Genomic DNA, 21,563 nt, shown 5'->3' on the forward strand with positions numbered 1-21,563 from the left:
TGGGTCACATCCCAACCTCTGTGGTTTATTGCCAAAGTCCTTGAGTACGATTTGGCCCCCGAAATAGCTTCTGAAATATGCCAAAAGTGTCTTTCTGTCCTTCCCTCCTCCCATCTTGCTTACTTTACCTCCTTTACCTGGCCAGCCATTAGCAGGAGGCTCCTCCGTCTGAGTCTGGTCCTGCTCAAGGTTTCTTCCTGTTAAAAGCCAAGTTTTCCTTGCGACTGTTTTTGGAGGAGGGTGGGGTTTCCGGGTGTCTGTATCAATACTGAATCACCTCAGTACACAAGTGTGTGAACTTCCTTCATTGAAGTGCATTTGCTAGCCGAGGTGAAATGCATTCTGGGATACCTAGCTGTTCTACACAAGTCACACCTGATGCAAACTTAGCAAAGCCAGTACGCACCCGGGAACTCAGAGCGTCCTTGGAGCAGGACTTGGGCGACGACGGCTGATGATTAAACCGAGTCTTTGTTATCATGTACGTACACACTGTTCGTGGAACCACAGACGTGGCGTCAGGCCAGCTGGCTTCCACGGATGATTGTATCATCCGCGCACGTTTGTTCTGCACTGATTGTAACTGGACCTTCCCGGCAGCTCAGTGCACCACACAGGAGGCCGGGCCAAGTTCTACACTCACCTCACATGGCTCCCCGAGGCTCTCCCACCTCCAGTTCTGGCTATTTAAAAGACCTTTTCCCAAATTGTACTTGGCACCTTGGGAGATTCTGAGAATCTGAGCGAGCAGCTCAAACGCTTCAGCCTCCCAAACACGTCCGCAGCACTCGCCACACCTTCCCTTTGCTTTATTTTCACTTTCTTTCTCAGCAGTCTACAGAGATGCCTGTTGAGTTTGCAAATATCCATGACACAAAGCCACGACAACATTTTCACCCTCATGTTCCTTCAACCACTTTCTGGCCCTTGATATATGTTAAATGTGGCTCTGCAATACAGAAACTCCTAAGCTAAGCTAAGCTAAGCTAAGGTAAGCGGCTGCATTTCCAAATATATCACACAGACAGAAAAGCCGTTCCAAACCTCTAATTCAAGTATTTCAAAGAAAGCCAGCAAGCACATTTCTTAATGTCAAACCAGAGTTCTGTGCGTGTGCGTGCATGTGTGTGTGATTAACTTAAAGTATAATTTAGTCGCAAAAGTTGGAAAAAAAATGGTCTGACCTATAATAACTGCAACTTAAACGTCAACAACAGCAGGGGGAAAGAACAGGGGATGCACGTGCTGAGTGAAAGAGTAGACGCGGCCTTTGTGACTGGATTTTCCACTCGCGAGGGAAAACAGTCCGTGCGCGTGTGTGTTTGTGTGTGTGTGACCCGACTCCCATCCCGCAGAGCGGTAAACATTTCTCCTGGAGAATCACACCAGCCCTTCCCAGAAGCCGGCTATTTGTTATTAATTCCATCATTATTATGATATTCTCATCTTTGTCCATTCACCCCCCTGCTTACAGTCAACAGCTGTCTCCCCAGGGTGCGTGTGTGTGTGTGTGTGTGTGTGTGTGTGTGTGTGTGTGGTAGAGAGAGAGAGAGAGAGAGAGGGCACATGTGACAGAAACTCCACACACACAAGAAGAATCAGGAGATCAAAAACAATAACAGACAAGTGTTCACGTGCACTTGCACGTGTGCACGCTGGGCTACAGACATGCACCTTGCTGCTCTCTTCTCAGAAACAACCTCGGCTAACGCGCAGCTGTCCAAAGTGGACCTCTGGAAGGGTTCAGGGGCAGCCCGGATGGACCCAAACCTGAAGTGACGGGGAAACAACTGTTTCACTTCCTGTTGCAGTCACGTGACCAGTCACATGACCGTGGCGTTTAATGATAGTCGGGTTGGTCAAAATCTGCCCAAACAGTAGCGATTGTTTCTAATGACGCGCTCACGTGGCTCCTGGTCCGAAACGCTTCCTGCACCTTCTAAACTCCGGGTTGGACAAGAAGTCGCCCGGTCTTAAAAGGATTATGAGGACGCCGACCCCGCAGCAGATCAGTTCTACGAAGGCTGGATTGCTTCGGCTTATCCCCCATCGAAGACAAAGGCTACAGATGGCTCCTTTTGTTGTGTCAGAGAAAGGTAGAAAGACACACCGGCATGGAAACCCGCACTGGGTCGGCGCTGGCACGCCGGCCGCCAGCGGACGCTCCTGATCCTGAATGCCCAAAAGCACGTGACCCGATGAGGACCAGGAGTGTGTGAACACACCCCGAAGCAGCTCCAGCCTGGCCGTCCAGCCAGTGATCAGATTAACCGCTGAGGGTCCCAGATGTTTCGACCCCGGGCCTGGCTCCAAGATCTATGGCCCGAACGTGGCGTGGGCGTGTTTGACAGATCACCGATACAGCATAACGGGATTAGTCCACTCGTATAAGTTAATCAGCCAGAGGTTTTCAGGCTCATATTAACCCGGGACACGGCGTCCCCCCACAGATGTTTCCTCATGTCCTCCAAAGCCATCAGGAATGTTGTAAATGCTGCCATATAGCCGATGCTGTGGACACCTGCGAAGGTTGGACGTCACCTCCAGGAGGGAACAGAGATCAATCCGAAGCTAAGCTGCTTCCCCCAGTGCTTTCTCCTTCTTGTCAATGCATGTATGATAGTGCACGTGACAGCAGCCTCCACACGAACCCCTCGAAGTCCTCCAGGATCCACTCAGAAACTCTCTATCCTGGCAGCAGATCTTCGGTCCTGGCTCTGGTTGTGCTGAGGGACGACATGTATTTAAACAAGCTAATGGATGACACCGCGTACCCACATACCCAGATGTCCAAATCGGACTCCCGCGGCCGCCATCGGTTGCCATAAAGCCGTCAAACGACAGCAGCTGTATGCGGCCTATTGTCTCCAGCAGCAGACAATGCTATTAAGAGTTAGCTGTGCGGTCCCCACAGTGGGTTGGAGTCATATTTTATGAAGTAAAGGAACGATATCGACTTATCCAAGACAGCCTGATTTAATATTAATCTTTGTGGGCCAAATGTGCACAAGTGTTGCAGCTGTAAAGCTTGAAAAATGTCAGAGAGGGTTATATTTCAGAGCCTCGATTGAAATAACAACCAATATTGTCGAAAGGAAGAAGAATCGGTGGACGGGAGCCTGTCACAGGCAATAAATGGAGCCAACATATATAAAGGTGTTGGCTGAGCAGAGAGCAGCCCGAGGAGGTCTGTTCAAGATCAGGACTGGTTAAAAGGTTCCTCGTTACCCAGTTTTAAGGGTCGTGGCGGGAGGAGAAAGACAGCTGTGGAAAACAGCTCCTTCATCTTGATGTTCTTGTTTATATTCACACAGCGCAGAATCAAATTATGACACGTGTAAATACACAGTGACAACATTAGATTTATTTACTTTGTTGTGTCCCCCCCGAGTCGCTCGTATATACTGGATTTACATCTCGAAGCTCAAAGAAGGACTCTGATCCACTATATAAATGTTTACTTCCTGGGTTTAAGCATTTGAAGCCGTCTTCAGTTTGTACCTGCCTCCCAATGACGGAGCCCAGAATATTAGGAGCTGGGATTTGTATGGCTCCCCGCCACAGTGGACCCCACAGCTAAATTATTCCACAAAGGCACTGCCAGCCCCCAACACACACACACACACACACAGCTCACCTTCACACTGGGAAAATAGAAAATAGGGATGCCCTTTACTCTTTGGGATGGAAAAAGAAATATGTTTCAATTAGCAACTCAGTCCAAACACATCACTGTAAACAGTGTGTGTGTGTGTGTGTGTGTGTGTGTGTGCGTGTGTGTGTGTGTGTGTGTGTGTGTGTGTGTGTGTGTAGAAGGGGCCGAGGGGCTTGTGAATAGGCTCATAGAGCAGCAAACCACAGGTTGGCCATTACACCTAGTTACAGTCACCGCTGGATCGACAAGGAGACAGACAGTCTGCGAAACTGACAAAACTCTACTGTGTGTGCGCATGTGTGTGTGCGTGTGATGTCAGGTCGGGGATCCCCTGAGTTACCTCTGTCAGTTCCACGTGATCAATAGAAAGCTTAAATGCTCTCCACAGTGGTTCTCTGTGGCCTGAGCTGCACGTCTGCCACTGTGTGTGTGTGTGTCCTTGTATTGGCTACATACTGAGTACCAAAATACTCATTCTACTAGCAAAGCGGGGCCATTTTGCCTCTTGCCCACAAATTGAAAGGAGTGTTTGAGGGTTGGTTTAAAGCTTGAGGGGGTGCTGGGATGGGTGGGGGTCAAGGTAGGCAGCTGGGAAATGCATTGTGTCCCACAAAGATAGCAATACGAGGACGTGTGTGTGTGGGGGGGGTGTGTGTGTGCATGTGGTATAAAGGATGATGGATCACTGAAGCAAAGGTCAGTGGTGGGGGGGGGGGGGGGGGGGGCATAATCTACAGCAATGAATCCATGTAAAGACCATTACCATCAAAAATTAATGTTAAAAATCAACAATTCCCACAGTTGCATGTGAGCATTATGTGTACTCTTACAGGGCTACAACTAGCTTAGCCGCGGGGTGCGAAGCATCGATTAAATGTGACACAGACACTTCCAAAAAAACCTTCCCAGCGTTCTGTTCCCTGTTCTTCCCCACGTCCGACGTGCGTCGCTTTTGACCTCCTTCCTTTGCCGTCGCCTCGGAGACAGTCTCGCCTCGCTCCGTTCCCATCAGCCCTCGTTCATCGCGTCAAACAACGGCGTCAGAACGGGTCAAACACGCCGCCCGATGTGAGCGACTGTTTCAGCCTTCAGACGGAGGGAAAGCTCCTGCTTCTTTCTCCCTCTCGCTCTGTCTATTTATACACTGTGTTACTGTTCCTTCTCTTGGCTCTTTTAAAAGTCTCCTGTTCCTGGACGCGGCCTTAAATGGAAAGTCTATACATGCTGCCCGAGCGGGCCAAAGCAGCCCCTCTAACAGCTGAGCGTTTATAATGGCGTGTTTATGTTCCAGAAGGCCTCGCCGACAGTAGCCCACTGTCGTGTGTGGCGCCTGCTTCCAATGGCGGGTTAGAAAACGGGCGCGCTGCGCGGGAGAACCCGCCGCGATATGGATTTAATTAGTCTTATTATTCTAATCATAGGCTGCACATGACAGGCCGCGCCGGCGGGAGGGGGGGGGGGGGGGGAGGGGCGAGTCAACGCCGGAGGGAAGGGACGCAGCGGGGAAAAGCTCCATTTGCAACATTTTTCTGTTTTAACTGAAGGTTTTGAAGATGCTTCCCGGATAAGATGCCGGATTGACAGCTTTCAACCCAACTGCCTCTAATGGAGACGTGAGCACGCCCCCCCCCCCCCCTCCCCGGGGGAGGTGGCTTGATGGAGTGCTCCTCGGTGACACGCGCTCGCTTGGGTGAAGGTGGATTGTGCGGTGGGTGTGCAGGGGCCTCCTCCCTGCTTGTTAATTGCCCCTACTCCATAACCCGCTGAGCTGCCATGGCAGGGGGGGGGGGGTAAGAAGGAGTGGAGGGGGAGGGGCAGCAGCAATGTCGTCTGCCATCTGCTCTAACTCCTGCCCCCGCCCCTCACACGCGCGCACTCCAACACATGCACTCCACCCTCTTCTCGACACCATCTTCTCCGCTGTCCTCGGCGAATTCTTTTTATTCCATTGTTAAAAGAAACTCTTGTACTTGCATGTGTGCATGCGCCATCAGTTACGCACAGGTGAAACACACACACACACACACACACACACACACACACACACACACATGCACACACACACACGCACACGGAATATAATGTGCACACTTAGTGTATAAGAAGTCAATCACTCAGCGTATTAAAATCCCTCAAACGCTTCTTGCACAGCTCATCGGCGTTGACTTGTGTGCACGGAGAGCAGCACATGTGCAAACACACACACACACACACACACACACACACACACACACGTGCATAGAATGTTTGAATCGAGGCATTCAGTGAATTAAATATGGAAAAATCGCCACCACCTACCAACGGTGGGAGAGAGAAAGGGAATGAAAGGGAAGGAGACGGAGTGGGAGCGGCTCGGCATGACGGCTAACAAGTGTCTGCGTCTTTGTGTCCTGATGTATTGTTGTTGAAGCAGGAGGAGACGGCCTGTCAGGGCTGCTGATTGACACGAGCGGGCTGCGCGAGTGCACGTGTGAGTGCAAGTGTGAGTGCATGTGTGAGTGCATGTGTGAGTGCATGTGTGTCACGTGCGTTACGCAGCGGTGGGTCGTTGCATCATTGCCTCTGTGCAACGTACGGATCAGAATCAAGGGTGAAGCACTGTTTTGTGAATACCAGGGGTTTTATATTTTAGGTAACCATGGCAACCGTCGCTAGCGTAAGCCTCTGGACGACGCGAACCTGCCAATAAGGATGTACATCAAAGCAGGGTGGTGGGAATCCAACTTTAGCAACAGGAAACTTTCCTCGTGACGGCTCCATGGCGCCTGTAGGGGGCGACCTTGAGTCCCGACACGCTTGTTTCCTGTTCACGAGTCCCCAAAAAAGGAGTCGGCTTGTGTGAACTCGTGCGCTCACGAATAAGATGTGCGCCGTCGCGTTGTATAATACAAACGTCACAGATCGACGCCAACGTCGAGTAACTTGATTTTTCCACTGAGCGATGAATATAAAGCACTCGCTCTTCGTTTGTTTGTTGATTTCTATTCAATTAAACTATTAATTAGCTTTATTATTAGCAAAACTCCCTAACCACTGAGACACGCCGACTAACACACCCTAGTTAGCGCGCACAACCAGTCCCAACCAGTCGGACTGGTTAGTGCTGGTTTGCTATGGAGGACGGTGAAAACAGAGCAGCTGTGGATGTTGATTTTTAAGGGAAAACGCAGCCTCAGCACCTCTGAAGGTGTTGGACTGTAGCTCCGCCTCCCAACGCTCCGCCTCTCTGGGGCCTGACCCACGGCCCCATGGGTATTGTAGTGTAATTACGGGGCAATGCCGGAGCATGCTGGCCGGCGGGCCGGAGCCGTCACAGAGCATTAAAAGGAATTTCACAGTCTTCCTACGTAAATTCATGATGGTGAAAACTACGAGTGGCAGCGGCGCTCCGCCCCCTGGGGACGCACGCCACGGAAAGGTCTGAGGGCCACTGGGCCCTAAGGCGACAACAATAATAAAGGTTTCACGGGGGGGGGGTGCGGCATGTGCGGTGGGGGGATTCCAACCATCGCGGCCGAAGCGGAGCAGAATTCCCACAGGGCCCCGGAATGTGAGCAGGCTGGAATATAGGACAGCAAAGCCTTCCCTTTATTGTGTCCACAATTTAGCACATAAAGGCCAATCACTCCATTGGTATTCCTCCACCGCCAGGGGGCGTGGCCACCGGGTACGGCGCTGCCGGGGCGCTCTGTCGTATGGATCCTGGTCGCACACTCGCCACTTTCACGGCGGCAAAGCTGCGGGAAGGGGAATGTTTTGTGACCCGTGGGAGGTCGGGGTGTTCTCCGGTCGGTTTCACGACCTTTACATGGACACGAAGAAGAATATTATTATTCAAAACATGGTTTCAGAACTTCGGAGTCCGTCTCAATAACCATACTCGGGGTAAACGTGGAACCTAAATAGAGATGTAAATATACTGTAGATTTTATTCAACGATGCACGAAGATGAGGACAAGAGCGACGACACCAGGGAGGGGAGGGTCCAAGGGAGGCTAACGGCGAGCGGACCGGGCTGCTCCTGTCAGTGTCCTCGCCGTCACCCAGCTACACGTGCTGCTCGCCGCCGAGTGCTGCTCCTCCCCAGACATGGACGGAGGTCCGGGAAACCGTCCCAGGAAGGTCCGGGGAGGCAGCAGAACCGCCCGCTCTGACGTCAACGTCTCTGCGCTAACCTTTTGGTTAGCATCCACCAGCAATAAACAAATACTGGCTGATATTGTTTTACCATTCAGGGCTAAAGATAAGGCCGCTCGTGTCAATATTAAGCCGCCCGGCTAAAAAAGGCGGCTGACTTCCTGTTGACTCTGATGCTAATCCTCCTGGCGAGCGCCGCCTCGCTCGGCAACAGCTCGCCGCCACAAACGCTTGTTTCTCCCGTCTCCAGAGCGACGAGGCGTCGTATCGAGTGTTCCTCCTCGCTGTCACGCTTCTATTAAAAGCCGAATTCACCTCGCTGGGTGTTGCGGCCTCACAGCAGGTACGCTGAGTCATGCTTTAGTCATGTGCTGACTCATGCTGTGTTTGGGTTGTCGGCTAACCTGAGGACCACTTTCACCCAATAACACATCCGTCACTGCAGGGCTGCTGTCGTTTAACTCAAGACTGAGGGAAAAATAAGAGGAAAGTTGAACTCCTCTGGGTTCGATATCAGACCTGAACATTAAAGTCAAGGTGGGGAAGTAAAAGTAGGAAAAAAAATGGAAATATGGGTGTTTTTCTATCTCTGAACCACAACAACTGGATAATATTGTGCATGTGGGAAAGAACATTTTCCCATCATCCCTCCTTCCCACAGACAGGAGTTCACATCTGGGAGAGGGAAGCATTGGGCAGCAGCTGAGGGGAGATGGCGGTATGATGGCCTGTCTGGGCTCCGGCTCAGACAGGTCCTGACTGGCTGCTCCCCTCACCTCAGAGGAACCTTGAGGAGTCAAAACAACCGACATCATCCCGCGGGAAGAGTCGCTGTAATGCGAGTCAGGCTGGAAAAACACCGCTTTGATCCAGAACTGGGACGTGGAAAAGGCCTCGGATGTGGCCGCGTAGATTTTGAGAGGAGAAGGAGGAGATGCCGCTGATACCGGGGCCTTTGTGAGGGGGGCCACAGGGAAAATAGTCTGGATTTATGTGGTGGGAGGACATTTTCTCAGAGATAAAGGGATTTCTCGTGTGTGGGAATAAAATCCAAGAGGATTTCCTTTAGTTGAACATATTTGGTCGTGTCTTGAGCGTGAAAATAGTCAAAACAATGAAACAGTCACGAGTCAACTTCGGGTCATTTTAGGTAAAGACCGCGTCCGACCGTTTCGTGTCGTTAGACTGCCGCCCTGTGGCCACTGCGGGGTACTGCACCGCCGTTCATTTTAACATGACTCACCTTTATTGAAACACTTTCGATTTAAAAACAGTACAACAAATAGAGCCATCAAGTGGTACTAGTGAGCACAGCAGAGAAACAACAATGACCAAAATGATCTAAGAGCAGGAAGTGTCTTTTATTCCTCTTCTGTTCACCCATGATCTGCTGGTTTGTTGCTCATAATTGCAGACATTGCTCCGAGTTCCTGTCGTGGACAATGTTGGTCCCCATGTGCAAATATTCGAACCATTCCTTCCTGGTTTCCAGTTCAGAGCTCTCCGTGTGGATCGCTGGTTGCCTCAGATGCTTCAGAATCCTTTTCTTCTAATCAGAAAGAACAAATCAATGTGACTGTAGTCTGAAGTTTATCTATAATTATTTACTTAATTATAAATTAAAACCAAATTTGCGTTTCCCCTCCATATCATTTAATTATAACATTGAAATTCAATGAAATTCCGCCTGTAGGGTGTTTCGAACATATACTACACATCCCACAATGCATTGCAGCAACACAAAGCAGCGGGCGATGCTTCCCTCTAGTGGCGGATGTGTAGACTTACACTCACATTTAATTCAAATGAATATAAAAATCCAAATTAAACATTTGAATACATACAGAAAATTCAAACAGGACAATTTATAAAGCTCACCTGGTACAGTCTGGACACACTTGCCATCTTTCTCCTCGTAACCACCCGTGCAGACGCACATGTAGCTGCCGTGGGTGTTGATGCACTTCTGGTGCTCCTCGGTGCACACAGGGTCTGGCTGGGAACACTCATCCACATCTGTGGGCAGAACCGGTCAGAACATTAGTGAGTTTATAGGGGACACCCTACAACACTGAGGAGATACCAGTAAAAAAAATAAATCCATGTTTACGTGCTCTTAAAAGAAGTTTAATCAGTTTCAGAGTATATTCTATTTAAGAAAGTTTATTGAGGGTAAAAATAAAGGTGTCATTTATGATCAAGATTGTGCTTTGATTCAGCTTTCCACTCAAATACGTAGTATTTTACGTATTTCCTGAACTGGGCAGTATTTATTTTGACTTATACCTTTGCAGGTCCCCTCTGACTCGTGGTATCCGCCGGCACAGCTCTGACACTGATCAGCACCAGGTCCGGTGCAGCCAGAACAGACTTTGTCACAGGCTGAGAGGCAGAAGACAAGCGTTAATTTAATGAGTTCTTCTCTTATTAAGCTTAAACACAACACCACAGAGGGCAGAATCCTACCTTTGCAGGAGTAGGAACCATCTGTGTTCAGACAGTATTGATCTTCTTTACAGGGAGGAGGGTCTCCGGAGCACTCGTTCACGTCTGGAACATGCGAGACAGAATTAAATCAACTGTACATTTATGGCAAAAATTCCCATCTCTCTTCTGTTTCCTTTCTAGTGGAGCTTCTCACCGACACAAGCTTCCTGGTCGGTTTCCTCCCAGCCTTCCTTGCACTCCTCACAGTCCCGATTGGTCGCTCCCGTGCACGTTTTGCAGGATGAGTGACATTCTGCAAGAAGCGTTCAAAGCCCCATTTTAAACCGGATCTGCGTTCACGCGTGTCACAGATGAAGCCGACGGTCCGAAAGTCACCCGTGCAGAGAGAGAAGGTGTCGTTTCGCGCTTCGCTGAAGTGGCCTTCGATGCAGTCCAGGCAGAACTCCCCTGTGTAACCGTGGTTACAGCTGCACTTTCCGTTTCCTCCCCGAGTCCCGTCTCCATCGCACTCCCCGTTTCCATGACAAGGCCTCTCGGAGCCTCCCACACAAGCTACGGAGGCAACCAAACCAAAACTTTGTCGTGTGCGCTCATTTCTGGACAGGAATCTTAAAGAGAACCACCTCAGTGGTGAACGGTTAGCATGAACGCGACACTCACAGCTGCAGTCGCGCCCAAACGTTCCTTTCGGACAGCAGACTTTGATGGTCTCAACGCAGAACCACTTGTGCAGATCTGGATGTTTTGTTTTCCTGCACCGCGACAACAGATATTGTGATTTCTGTCTTTCACGTGTGTGATCCCACCCAGCCGCGACCGCCGTCCGACCGCTGCATGCACGTTACACGTCGCACCTCTTGAACCACCAAGTTTCGAAATGCTCTTCGTGCTCTTCTACCATGTGGTTGCACTCGAAGCTGCTGCTGTCACACAGACCCTCCACGATCTCCACGAGACGGATCTCGCTGCGAGAAGAAACAAGACTGGAGTCACATATCAATACATTTCCCCCACAGACAACATCATCTGCTTATCTAGAAGTTTGACCCATTGTGATTCCAGCTAACAAATATTTGCTGAGCAGCTCCCAGGGCAACGTGACCGCTGCAGAACAGGCTGCACCGTCTCACCTGGTCTCATATTTAGACAGTTTTCTCTCCTCCCAGGCCGTGTTGCCTCCACCAAAGTTCTGTTTTGCTGTTCTTTCAAAGCCCTGATGAAAAGGATCAAATGTACAGAAAACAGGAAAAAAAGGGGGGTTGGAAGCAAAAGCCAATTAATACAAAAGGCAGGTAGCAACAAACATGCACAATCAATAAAAACACTGTGGGCATGTTGTGAAATTCTTCCGTTACCTTGTTGAAGTTCTCAGTAATTTGCTGACAGGTCAGACACGCGCTTTTTAAATCTCTCTTGGCGTCGGTGAGTTGAAAAAGTAAAATAACAGTTAAATAAGACAAAAGCTGCAGCGGCCGCAGCTCCGAAACAACGGTCAGCATCTCAGCGGGTCAATTCAGAGACAATTTCATCTCAGAAAAGCGGCTTAAACCTACTCGCTGGCGAGCCTACAATAACACTAAAGGGGTGGGTGGCGTGGATACATCTAAACGAGCTTGTCTGATATTAACTTTATGCTCCCGTTATCTATTGAAAGCAGAACTACTCTACTATTTACATGCCGGGTGGTGAAAAAACGAAGCATTTTCAGATTTCCGCGTCAGCGCCTTTGACGACTTGTGGCTTGCGCTGATTGGTTCTACAGTCCTGTCACTCACAAGGTGGACCAATTACAAGCCGCCACGCGCGGGACAAAGAAGGCCCTTCCTACTGCGAAAAATTCACGAATTCCTGCCATTCATTTAAAACTATTTATTTTCTTATCTTTTTAAAGATCTGAGAACGTACGATTGCCAATAGGATAAAACTTTCTATGTAAAATAAAATAAAAACATGTTTTAACGACGTAAATGTTCGGTTGTGAACTTCCTGGAAAGACCGGACGTGACTTAATGTTTCTCCTGTCATGGCTAAGAAGGGGGCTGTGTTGGGGCTTCCACTACTATTTTTATTAATATCAGTGGCTCTCTTGCATTTATTAATTTGTCCTTTTTCAAAAGTTGAAGAGAGTTTTAATCTACAAGCGACGCACGACATTCTGTACCACAGAGTTAACTTTGACAAGGTAAGCAGCACATTTTATGCAGGCTTATGTGCGCTAACGAGCTAGCTCTGATCATGACAAATGAAATAAGTAGACAGCAGAATAAAATTGATAAAATATACACAGAATTGATCAAATCTCATGTTTTATATCACAAAAAAGTGAGCATGTGCTTTATTTAATACAGCTGTAGGGAAAACAAGACACTTGGATTTCAACATAGTGACATGAGATTAGGTCCTTTTATATTTATAATCATACCAATCACCAGATATATTTACTTTGTAATCATACAGCGAGTTACTGCAGTAATTTGCTCAAATCCAACATATGTGTATATGCATATGAACAGCTTATATCCGCTCACAGGCCTTTGCAAGGCGCGATTGTGCTCGTGTTGATCCCACATGCACCTGTCCTGACTTTTAGTATGACCATCATGACTTTCCTGGGGTGGTGCCACGAAGCTTCCTTGGCCCCCTGTTTCTCTCCATCCTCTCCTCTCCTGTGGTGTTTCTGTCCTCTGTGCTGGATGCACCAAAATTCTACACACAACTGACTGGTAAGCTGCAAAGATCTCACCTATTGGAGACATTGTTGCAGCTAATGTGCTGTTGACGTCCCGCGTGCAGTCCGAGCCTCTCTAGGTCTCTGCGTCGTCGGGGCACTTTGGCACATGCACGGGGAGGCGAGGAGGCAGTTTGGCTCTACGGTCGCAGCGCTGTTCTGTCTGATCTGTGCTTCACAGTTTCACCTCATGTTCTACAGCACCAGAACTCTTCCGAATGTTTTTGCATTGCCAATCGGTGAGAAGTTTCGGAATTTTTCAGGATAATCCAGAGATTCTGAATTTTGCTTATTTTTGTGTTCATATGAGGGTTTTCTGCACAGTTCTGTTCGCATTCACATCTTGGATGGCTCAGAAATACGGCCGGTTCATCGGCCTCTCTGCTCTGGTTATCATCGTGTTCCGATCGGAGCTCTGCCTCTTCCTGGGTCTCATGCTGCTGATGTCATTACTGAGCAGGAAACTGGGAGTGGGCCAGCTGCTCTACTATGCTCTTCCTGCTGGCATCGCTTCACTGGGTGAGTTGTGAGTGTAGTATCAGTCGCACATAAACTCTTTTTTTTAAACTTTTTCTTTATTTTGCAGCTCTAACCGTGTCCATTGACACCTTCTTTTGGAGGAGGCTTTTGTGGCCTGAAGGTCAGGTTTTGTGGTACAACACCATCCTCAACAAAAGTTCTAACTGGGGAATATCCTTTCCTTACTCGACGTCGCCCCATATGTTTTTACACACCTCTTTAAGATGTCTCCCTAACTCCTCTCTCCCAGTAAACCTCTCCCTTCCTTTGGTACTTTTACTCCGCCGTGCCTCGCGCGCTGGGTTGCACGCTGCTCTTCGTTCCCGTTGGCCTCCTGGATAGACGCATGAGCCCGCTGCTGCTGCCCACTGCTGGGTTTATACTCCTCTACTCGCTGCTGCCCCACAAAGAGATGCGCTTCATCATCTACACCTTCCCCGTGCTCAGCCTGGTCGCTGCCCGAGGCTGTTCCTTCATGTAGGTGCCTCCCTGAACCTTTTTACGCTGTCGGACATTCAAAGCAGAGACCCGTTTACCGTCATCACCTGTGTTTTAAGCTTGTGCAACTACCAGAAATCCCTCATTTATAAACTGGGTTCGGCCGTCGTGGTGGGACAGCTGTTGGCCAACGCAGCGTACTCGGGCGTCTGCTTGTACGTGTCCCACTACAACTACCCAGGAGGACGAGGCTTGCAGGAACTGCACCGGCTGTTGCCAGCGACAGCAGGTACGTCCAGACATCATCAGCTGTAGCCTTTGCTAACGTAACCGATCTCTTTGAACCCGATTCTTCTGCTATTTCAGACGTCTTTGTGCACATTGACACTTACGCTGCCGAAACAGGAGTTTCTCGTTTCTTGGAGCAGAACAAAAACTGGAGGTCGGTGCGTTTTCTCTCGCCTTAGCTCGGTAATCCATCCCCGTTTGACGTGCATTTCGTTGCTAACAGATACGATAAACGTGAGGACCTCAGCCCCGAGAGCCCTGAGATGGACGCGTACTCGCACCTACTGATGGAGGCAAACGTCACCAAGATAAAGCTGCTGCGGGACACCCACCAGCCCCTGGCCTTCGTGGAAGGTTACAGCAACATTGCCTTCAACCCGCTTCACTTCCCTCCTCTCAGCGTGCGATTAGAGAGGAAAACTGTGCTGATGGAGCGAAAGGCAGGTGCGAGGCAGCCAAAACAACGAGCCTGAACCGACCGGTTCGACCTTGGAATTTACAGGAATGTGTTTTCTGAACAAAGGGACTATTTTGTTATTGTAGGATGGAAAAGGCTCATCCTTTTCTCATACTTGCAGTGAAGCTGCCCCCGCTGTTGGGGTCCTAAAGAAGCAAAGATCGTGCCGCCACACACACTGCATTAGGAAAAGCTTTATTTACAAATGACCACAAAATTTGCATGGTTCCAGTCACTGCTAAAACATTTATCAAATTAGATTCAGAGGTCATTTCTTATAAAAATGTACAGTACAGTTTTACGAAATAATAACCCCATAATTTAATCCCCAGGACATAAACTTAAATTGTGCTTAAGAGACATTTGTATATTTCAAACAAACCGCTTATTCTGAAAATACAGCAATATTATACATATTAAAAACATAAAGCAGGTCTTTTAAAAAAGGTTCTATTTCTTAACGACAGTACCATGAGCCACAAATTCACAATGAAAAAATTAAATAACATTAACTTAAAACATCTTTCAGTCACAGCATTTATTTTTGGGCCACGTTTTTTTTTGTTTTTCTCAATCGGAACACAAACTCTGCATCTATGGTAATACGCAGTAATCAAAAGCATCCTGACACGATCCGCTCGATTCAACAAAAGGTATTTACAGCAGTTTGACCTGAAGTAGTTTTTTTTTTTTTGGATAAGGCACAAGGAGAGAGAAGACATGGGACCCAACGACATTGATTTACGAGCAAACACATCATCACCAACCCCTACAGCAAGAAAAGAGCCCTCCCTCCCTGATACACTTCTGACTGAGACTTTCATCACAACAGCTCCAAAGTGTTTAACAGTAGTACACAGGACACAATAAAAAAAACCCTCCAAATCTGGCCTTTGCATTAAGAATCAGTGTATGAATTGATATTTTACATCATCACCCCCCCCCCCCCATTTCACAGCGAAACTTGGTCCTTGGTAAAGGTTTTTCAAGTTAATCCACGGCGGCGATCAGTACTGAAAATAAATGAGAGGGAGGTTGACCTTGAGGAAGAGCAGCCCCTCCATGTTGTCCAGTACGGGCCTGGGCTGATTTAGAGTACAGTTAACACTAGCTGTGCTGAACAGAGTCTCTGCTGGGACGATGCTGGGAGGACAGCCCAGATAGCGGGCGGCTACTTTGGCAAGATCGGGCCACAGGAACTTTTTCAGGTTCCAATAGTCGAGGGGGTCACAGCTTTGATCGAGTATGTCCTCCTCGAGGTACTCCAGCACTGCCAGCTCCGAGGACTTTGGCTTCTCTTCTTGTTTTATCTTGTGCCGGATGTCGTCCATCAGCGTCCAGAGGTTGTCTTCGTTTGGGTGGGAGCTTTGGGGGGAAGACTCGCCGCAGCCGTTGGGCAACAGGGACGCCGCTGCCAGTGAGGTAGAAGAGGACAGGTCGATCTCGCCGATCAGATCGTGCTTGCATTGCTCGGCGTCTTCTTCCGTGAACAGTGAAGTCTTGTACCGCGGGTCCAGCATGGTGGCCCACGTGTAGCGCGGGTCCTGCAGCGTGGCGGACAGCCTGCTCACCATGGCTTCTTTCAGGGACCTGAGCATGTTGTCGATGCCCACGGTTTCGTCGAACAGCAGGTCGATCTTCCTGTTGAGGATGTGGATGAGTGGTATGACCTGTCCCAGGGTGGCAGTGCGGTTGCTCATCTCCCTGTAGGCCACCTCGAAGGGCTTCAGTGCAGTGCAGACGGACAGCATCACCTCCCACTGGTCGCAGCTGATCATTTCCCTGAAGTTGCACTCGATGGACAGCTCGTCGACCGCTCTCTTCTGCTCCACCAGCCGCTCCAGCATGGAGAAGGAGGTCCTCCACTTGGAGGGGACGTCCTGGATCAGCTGATTCTCCGGCAGCTGGTGGGCCCTCTGCAGCTCGGCCAGCTTCTCCTTGGCCTTGGCCGAGCGGTGCACGCGCTCGCAGATCTTACGGGCGATGCTCAGGAGGTTCTGGACCATCCTCTGGCTTTTTATGGCTTCGCTAACGATGAGGTCTATCGTGTGTCCGAAACATTGCATGGCGACGTGGCCGTGGTCCTCCAGGGTGTGCCTGACGTTGGCGTTATCGGTCACCGTGAACCCCTTTTTCAACCCCGATGAGGTGATCCAGGACTCCCACAGGTATTCCAGCTGCTTCGGGATGTCCTGCATGTCCTGATCGCAGTCGATTTGCGAGACGCTCAACAGGGCGGAGCAGTGGAAGTCCTGACCCTGGGGCCTCAGGCTGGACTCGTACGTGGCCCAGTGGGCGCTGAGGGTCAGGTATTCCCTTGTCTGACTGCTCACCCAAATACTAGTGGTGAAGTGGACCACGCCGCCTTCGGCCTCTTTCAGGTGGGTCAGCACGGCGTCCTTCACCCTTCCGTACATGTCTGGTACGGCAGTGCTGGTAAAATAAGAAGAAGGTGGTAGAGAATACTGAGGCTGGAGGTACTCTAGTAGTCTGCTGAGTCCAGCATTCTCCACCATCGCTGATGGCTGAAGATCCAGTGCAAGCATTTCTGCGAGAAGTTTGGTGATTTTTTTGGCAACTGGGTGGTGTTCGTCAAACCTCTCGCAGTTCTGTTCCGCCTCGTAAACGGACGTCTCCATGAGCTCCTGTTTAACGCGGACGCCAGCAGATGGCACATCACCTGAGATAGCGCTGTTGCTTTCGAGAACGTGTCCGTGGAACCTCTGCAGGTGCCTGAAGAGGCAGCTGGTGCCGAGGTTCGTCGTCTTTTTGCCTCTGCTTATTGTGCGGCTACAGTGCAAACAGACCACCTTGGTGGGATCGGCGGGCGAAATGGAGAAGTGGTTCCACAGCTTGGACGTCTTCTTGCTGAAGACGGGCAGGGCCTGCGGCTTCTTCTCGCTGGCCGCGTTCTCAGTTTCTTTGGCTGAAACTGCATCCGCTGCAACGAGGTTGTTGTAGGGAAGAGGGGACGATTCCTTCTCGTCTGTGCTTTTTTGGTTTTTGAGGACGTCCGGGTGGCGTCTCATTAGATGCCTCATCAGGCAGCTGGTGCCGAAGTCGCCGCGCTTCCCCCGGCTGATGACGCACGGACAGTAGCGGCACAGGGCTTTCAGCTGGTCCACCGGCGACACGATAAAGTGATGCCACACTTCAGACTTCACCCGCTTCATGATCTTCTTGTTTTGCTGAAAGACCAAGTGATCCTGATGAAGGTCCGGGCCTTCGGAGAGGTCACACGGCGAGGACGTGACGGGCGTGTCCTCCCCTTGAGCTCCGAAGGAGAGATTCAGAGAGGACTCCTGCCCTGAGAGATGCATCAGCTCATCGGGTTCCTCTTTGATGTCCATGCTCCCCTCGATGTTTGGGGGCAAGTCGTCGGCGAGGGTTTCTGGCGAGGATGGAAGAACGGGCGACTCCTTCTTTATTTCCAGCGCCTCTTGTATTTTGGTGCGGGACAGAAGAGACGGAGGGTTCGTGTACGGCGGGGGGATGTGATTGCCGTGGCCGTTTTCCTCGATCACCACATCTTTGTGGGCCCTCCACATGTGGCGAATAAGACAGCTCGTCCCCAAATCCTTCCCGTTTTTCCCCCTGCTGAACTCGTTCATGCAGTGGATGCACACGGCTTTGGAGCTGTCGACCGGGGACAGGTAGAAGTGTTTCCAGACGGCCGATCTCCGGCGAGAACTGGAGCTTTTCGGCGTGCCGGGGGGCCGCTCGGACGCGCCGTCCGACAGGTCTTCGGTGTAATTTTCATTGGAATGTGAGGATACAAGGATGGCGCCGAGGGCGTCCGCCTTGTGATGCGGGTCTGGGTTTGGTTCCACTTTGGGGGCGTCTTTGGATGACAGGTCTGAGTTTTCGGCCGAGGAGGTGGACGGCGACGTGTTCTTTGAGGCGGTGGAAAGCCCGCTGGTGGTCAGGTCTCCGTTTTTTGGCGAGTTTGGGATGGGAGGTATCAGAGACGAGGCGAAGGAGCTCATCAGGTTGCTCGAGGAGAGGTCGGCGCCGTCCTGCAGCAGCACGGTGGGGTGAGCCCTTCGGACGTGTCTCATCAAGCAGCTCGTGCTGAGGTCTTTCTCGTTCTTCCCCCGGCTGAACTCTTTCATGCAGTATAAACAGATTGCTTTGGTACTGTCTCGTGGCGATATGCAGAAGTGATTCCACGCGGGGGACTTTTTCCTGGGATTGGGGTTGCTCCTCATGGACGACAGAAGGCTCTGAGTGACGGCGTCCATGGCCACGTCGTAAAGGGTGCTCGTGTAGCCGCTCAGCAAATTGCTGTAGTCGTCGCCGTCCCGCATCACAAAGGGGCCGAACGAGCTCCCGAACCCCAGCCTGTCCTCGTCCTGGCTCTCGTCCTCCATGCCGTTAGCGTCCCCCGTCTCCTCCTTGATATGTTGGCTTTCTTCATTTCCATTTTCAAACCCCTCGCTCTCCGCGTTTCCTTCAGTGTTTAGGCATTGGGTGGACGGAGCCGGGGAAGCCAGATCGGCGTCGCTGGCTACGTCCAACTCCAAATCTTTATTATCCTGAGAAGAGAGATGGAAAGGTGGGAAGTCTTTATGCAGTGTGACTGATGAGCTAGCAGCTGGTTTTGCATCCACGGTCTCGCGAGGGTTGATGCTGTAAGACTTGAACACATAGCCGTCCTGGCCCTCGATCTTCAGGCAGGTGCCTTTCGCTTCTCTTTTCTTGACCTCTATGGAGCCGTTAGCCTCGCCGACCGGATCCTCGCTCGGGTGACACATCTCCTCCTCCCCGTCCATGACAGTAGCCTAAGGGTTTCTGCGGAGTCGTCAGGTCTGCGTGGTCAAGCGGAGTCAGTATTACTGAGTGCGGTCATCGATACTGCAGCTCTGGAGCAGGTGTGTGGCCGTCTTCCTGTCCCTCTCCATTTATGACTGACGCACGTCCACCTCTCTGCGCACCATCTGCAGGCAGAGAGAAGGCAATGCATGATACGCTTCAAAGAAAGACGTTAACCACGACTTCCACAAATAAATGTTATTTTAAAAGGCAGTCATGGAAACAGCCCACTAGATAGCTCACCCAGAATTCTGATTTCAATCAAAGGTGCTAAAAGTTGATGTTTAAATTTGTGCTGTGTGACGTCAGCTTTAAATTTGGGTGGGCTTCATGGTCCTGATTCCATTTGCAGGTTCAGTCGGACCCTTAGGTTAAGTGGAGGACCTGGATCTGTAAATTATAATGCCCAATAGAGGCATGACTCCAGTAAAATAATTTAAAAACAGGAACTGAGGGCATAATCAGTAAAACAATATTTTGTTACATGTTATTATCAGCTGTGACTAGTGATTTTAAAACAATAACCACAGTTTCAGTCAAAAGTTTGCACTTTCTGGCAACATTAAAAGTGCATTCCTATGTTATAACACCTAGAGCTGTTGTGTCTGTGTTATAACTATAGAATTCATTATTTTCCCCAGATTGCTACATAAAACAAACAAAGTGTCAAAATGCAATAATTCCAAATTAATATCCTTTAAACAGTGCAGTGAGACAGAAAATAGAGGATGATAAGAATGAAGGAATGAAGAAAAGAATGATTTTATCGGGACACACGGGAACCAAAAAGGTCGTTGGAGATCTTGAACGCAGCCCACAGGAGCACGAAACACAACTTTAACCAGTGTTTGACACTGGCAACCATCAAAGAACAAAACTCCATTCTGAATTCCACTCTCGACCACAACTTTTATTGTCTTCTACTAATAACCGTGTCAAAGGAGAAGAATGTTGGAGAATCGGCGAACAAGTCGGTCCACTTTGAGCGTTTCCGGGTTTGGCTCGAGACCGATCCAGGAAGATGAGAGGACATCCGAAAAGTGGCCACAAACCTTTACATAACAAGCCCCTAAAGAGTCGCCCCGGACCGCTGTGCGGCTCAACTCCGAGTCAAAAGCGGTGAACACACACCCCGATGCTTGGGCGAACCTCGGACAGTCGAAGCACCCGCAACCGAACGACTGATCTCTGGCCATTAGCGCTACATCATCAGTAAACACCACGGCGGCTACCTTGGTGCTAACCGGGCTTCCGCAGCGCTAATAAACACACAAAAACCCACCACATGGGCGCAACACGGACGCACTAACACACGGGCAAATACATCCCAGATCACGGAACTTCCACAACTATCCCGTAAACGGCGGAGCGACCTGGAAAAGCCGTCAAGTAAATTTCGGACGACACCGTGACTGCTAGCTGGTTAGCTGCCAGCTAGGCCACACACACAGGACACACTAGCTAACCTGGCGAGGCAGAACCCAGCCGTGGAAGCGTACGAACCACACGGGATCCGAATCAGACCGGCGGCTCACCACGACGTCCCGGTAACATTTAACGCGTCTGCGTGCGGCTACGCGCGCCGGGGATACTTACTGTCAACAAAGACGCCAAGATCGTCGGGTTTCGGCTCCTAAACGGTTAAATATGACACATTTGATTGATCCGGAGGGGGGGCTCACTTTGTTGCTTTTGTCTCCTGGCTTGCTAGCGCTTCACGTTCGGCCGGAGCAGCTCCACACAGCGTCGGACGGAAGGAACATGTTTAATGATGTCACCGGCGGGGTCTTCGCGACGACCGGGGGGGGGGGGAGCAGCGGCGAACTCCCGCAAATAAAAGCACCGTTGACTCCAACCGCATCGATTAAATTATAATAATAATAATAATGATAATAATAATAATAATAATAATAAACAAAATACGCTTTTTCAAAACTAGTTTATTTGGTGTTCACGTGTCACGACTAAACAGATTTTTTTTGTGTTTATAACAACATCCGTAACATCTTTAATAAGCATATTAATAGAGACGTCATAAACGTGATGTGCTGATCGAGCACGAGACCGAACCTGTGGTGCGT

General features: G+C 50.0%; 3 protein-coding genes across 6 annotated transcripts; 1 reads left to right on the top strand and 2 right to left on the bottom strand.

The window, feature by feature from the left end:
• Positions 1 to 9,015: 9,015 nt before the first annotated feature.
• Positions 9,016 to 11,959, bottom strand: creld2 (cysteine-rich with EGF-like domains 2). Its single transcript, XM_011613466.2, has 10 exons — positions 11,596 to 11,959; positions 11,371 to 11,453; positions 11,095 to 11,205; positions 10,901 to 10,992; positions 10,616 to 10,792; positions 10,434 to 10,532; positions 10,259 to 10,342; positions 10,079 to 10,174; positions 9,671 to 9,808; positions 9,016 to 9,341 (listed from the first exon to the last, which is right to left on the bottom strand). Exons 1-10 carry the CDS (start codon positions 11,737 to 11,739, stop codon positions 9,286 to 9,288), a joined length of 1,080 nt encoding a protein of 359 aa, XP_011611768.2. The 5' UTR covers positions 11,740 to 11,959; the 3' UTR covers positions 9,016 to 9,285.
• A 288-nt stretch (positions 11,960 to 12,247) lies between these two features.
• alg12 (ALG12 alpha-1,6-mannosyltransferase) lies at positions 12,248 to 15,496 on the top strand. Of its 2 annotated transcripts, XM_029851617.1 has the most exons (10): positions 12,248 to 12,422; positions 12,831 to 12,963; positions 13,034 to 13,207; positions 13,293 to 13,487; positions 13,555 to 13,658; positions 13,741 to 13,964; positions 14,045 to 14,214; positions 14,292 to 14,367; positions 14,437 to 14,657; positions 15,372 to 15,496. In XM_029851617.1, exons 1-10 carry the CDS (start codon positions 12,264 to 12,266, stop codon positions 15,479 to 15,481), a joined length of 1,566 nt encoding a protein of 521 aa, XP_029707477.1. In that variant the 5' UTR covers positions 12,248 to 12,263; the 3' UTR covers positions 15,482 to 15,496. The 2 variants fall into 2 exon arrangements, with proteins under 2 accessions (XP_029707477.1, XP_011611766.2); XM_011613464.2 differs by lacking the exon at positions 15,372 to 15,496 and having other exon boundaries at positions 14,437 to 15,184.
• zbed4 (zinc finger, BED-type containing 4) lies at positions 15,278 to 21,301 on the bottom strand. Of its 3 annotated transcripts, none has more exons than XM_011613463.2 (2): positions 21,165 to 21,301; positions 15,278 to 19,607 (listed from the first exon to the last, which is right to left on the bottom strand). In XM_011613463.2, exon 2 carries the CDS (start codon positions 19,440 to 19,442, stop codon positions 15,678 to 15,680), a length of 3,765 nt encoding a protein of 1,254 aa, XP_011611765.2. In that variant the 5' UTR covers positions 19,443 to 19,607; positions 21,165 to 21,301; the 3' UTR covers positions 15,278 to 15,677. The 3 variants fall into 3 exon arrangements, with proteins under 3 accessions (XP_011611765.2, XP_003972972.2, XP_029707473.1); XM_003972923.3 differs by having other exon boundaries at positions 21,079 to 21,249; XM_029851613.1 differs by lacking the exon at positions 21,165 to 21,301 and adding an exon at positions 20,949 to 21,055.
• Between the last annotated feature and the right edge of the window lie 262 nt (positions 21,302 to 21,563).

The sequence above is a fragment of the Takifugu rubripes genome, chromosome 18 (assembly GCF_901000725.2).
Source record: "Takifugu rubripes chromosome 18, fTakRub1.2, whole genome shotgun sequence".
NCBI classification, from domain to species: domain Eukaryota; kingdom Metazoa; phylum Chordata; class Actinopteri; order Tetraodontiformes; family Tetraodontidae; genus Takifugu; species Takifugu rubripes.

Coding starts and splice junctions, on each gene's coding strand:
- creld2 (XM_011613466.2), bottom strand. CDS start 11,739: ATGCTGACCGTTGTTTCGGAGCTGCGGCCGCTGCAGCTTTTGTCTTAT. Junction 10,993..11,094: donor GAAACTTGGTGGTTCAAGAG/GTGCGACGTGTA, acceptor GTCGCGGTGCAG/GAAAACAAAACATCCAGATC. Junction 10,175..10,258: donor TGGTTCCTACTCCTGCAAAG/GTAGGATTCTGC, acceptor TCTGCCTCTCAG/CCTGTGACAAAGTCTGTTCT.
- zbed4 (XM_011613463.2), bottom strand. CDS start 19,442: ATGGACGGGGAGGAGGAGATGTGTCACCCGAGCGAGGATCCGGTCGGC.
- alg12 (XM_029851617.1), top strand. CDS start 12,264: ATGGCTAAGAAGGGGGCTGTGTTGGGGCTTCCACTACTATTTTTATTA. Junction 13,659..13,740: donor ACAAAAGTTCTAACTGGGGA/ATATCCTTTCCT, acceptor CTCTCCCAGTAA/ACCTCTCCCTTCCTTTGGTA. Junction 14,215..14,291: donor GCTGTTGCCAGCGACAGCAG/GTACGTCCAGAC, acceptor CTGCTATTTCAG/ACGTCTTTGTGCACATTGAC.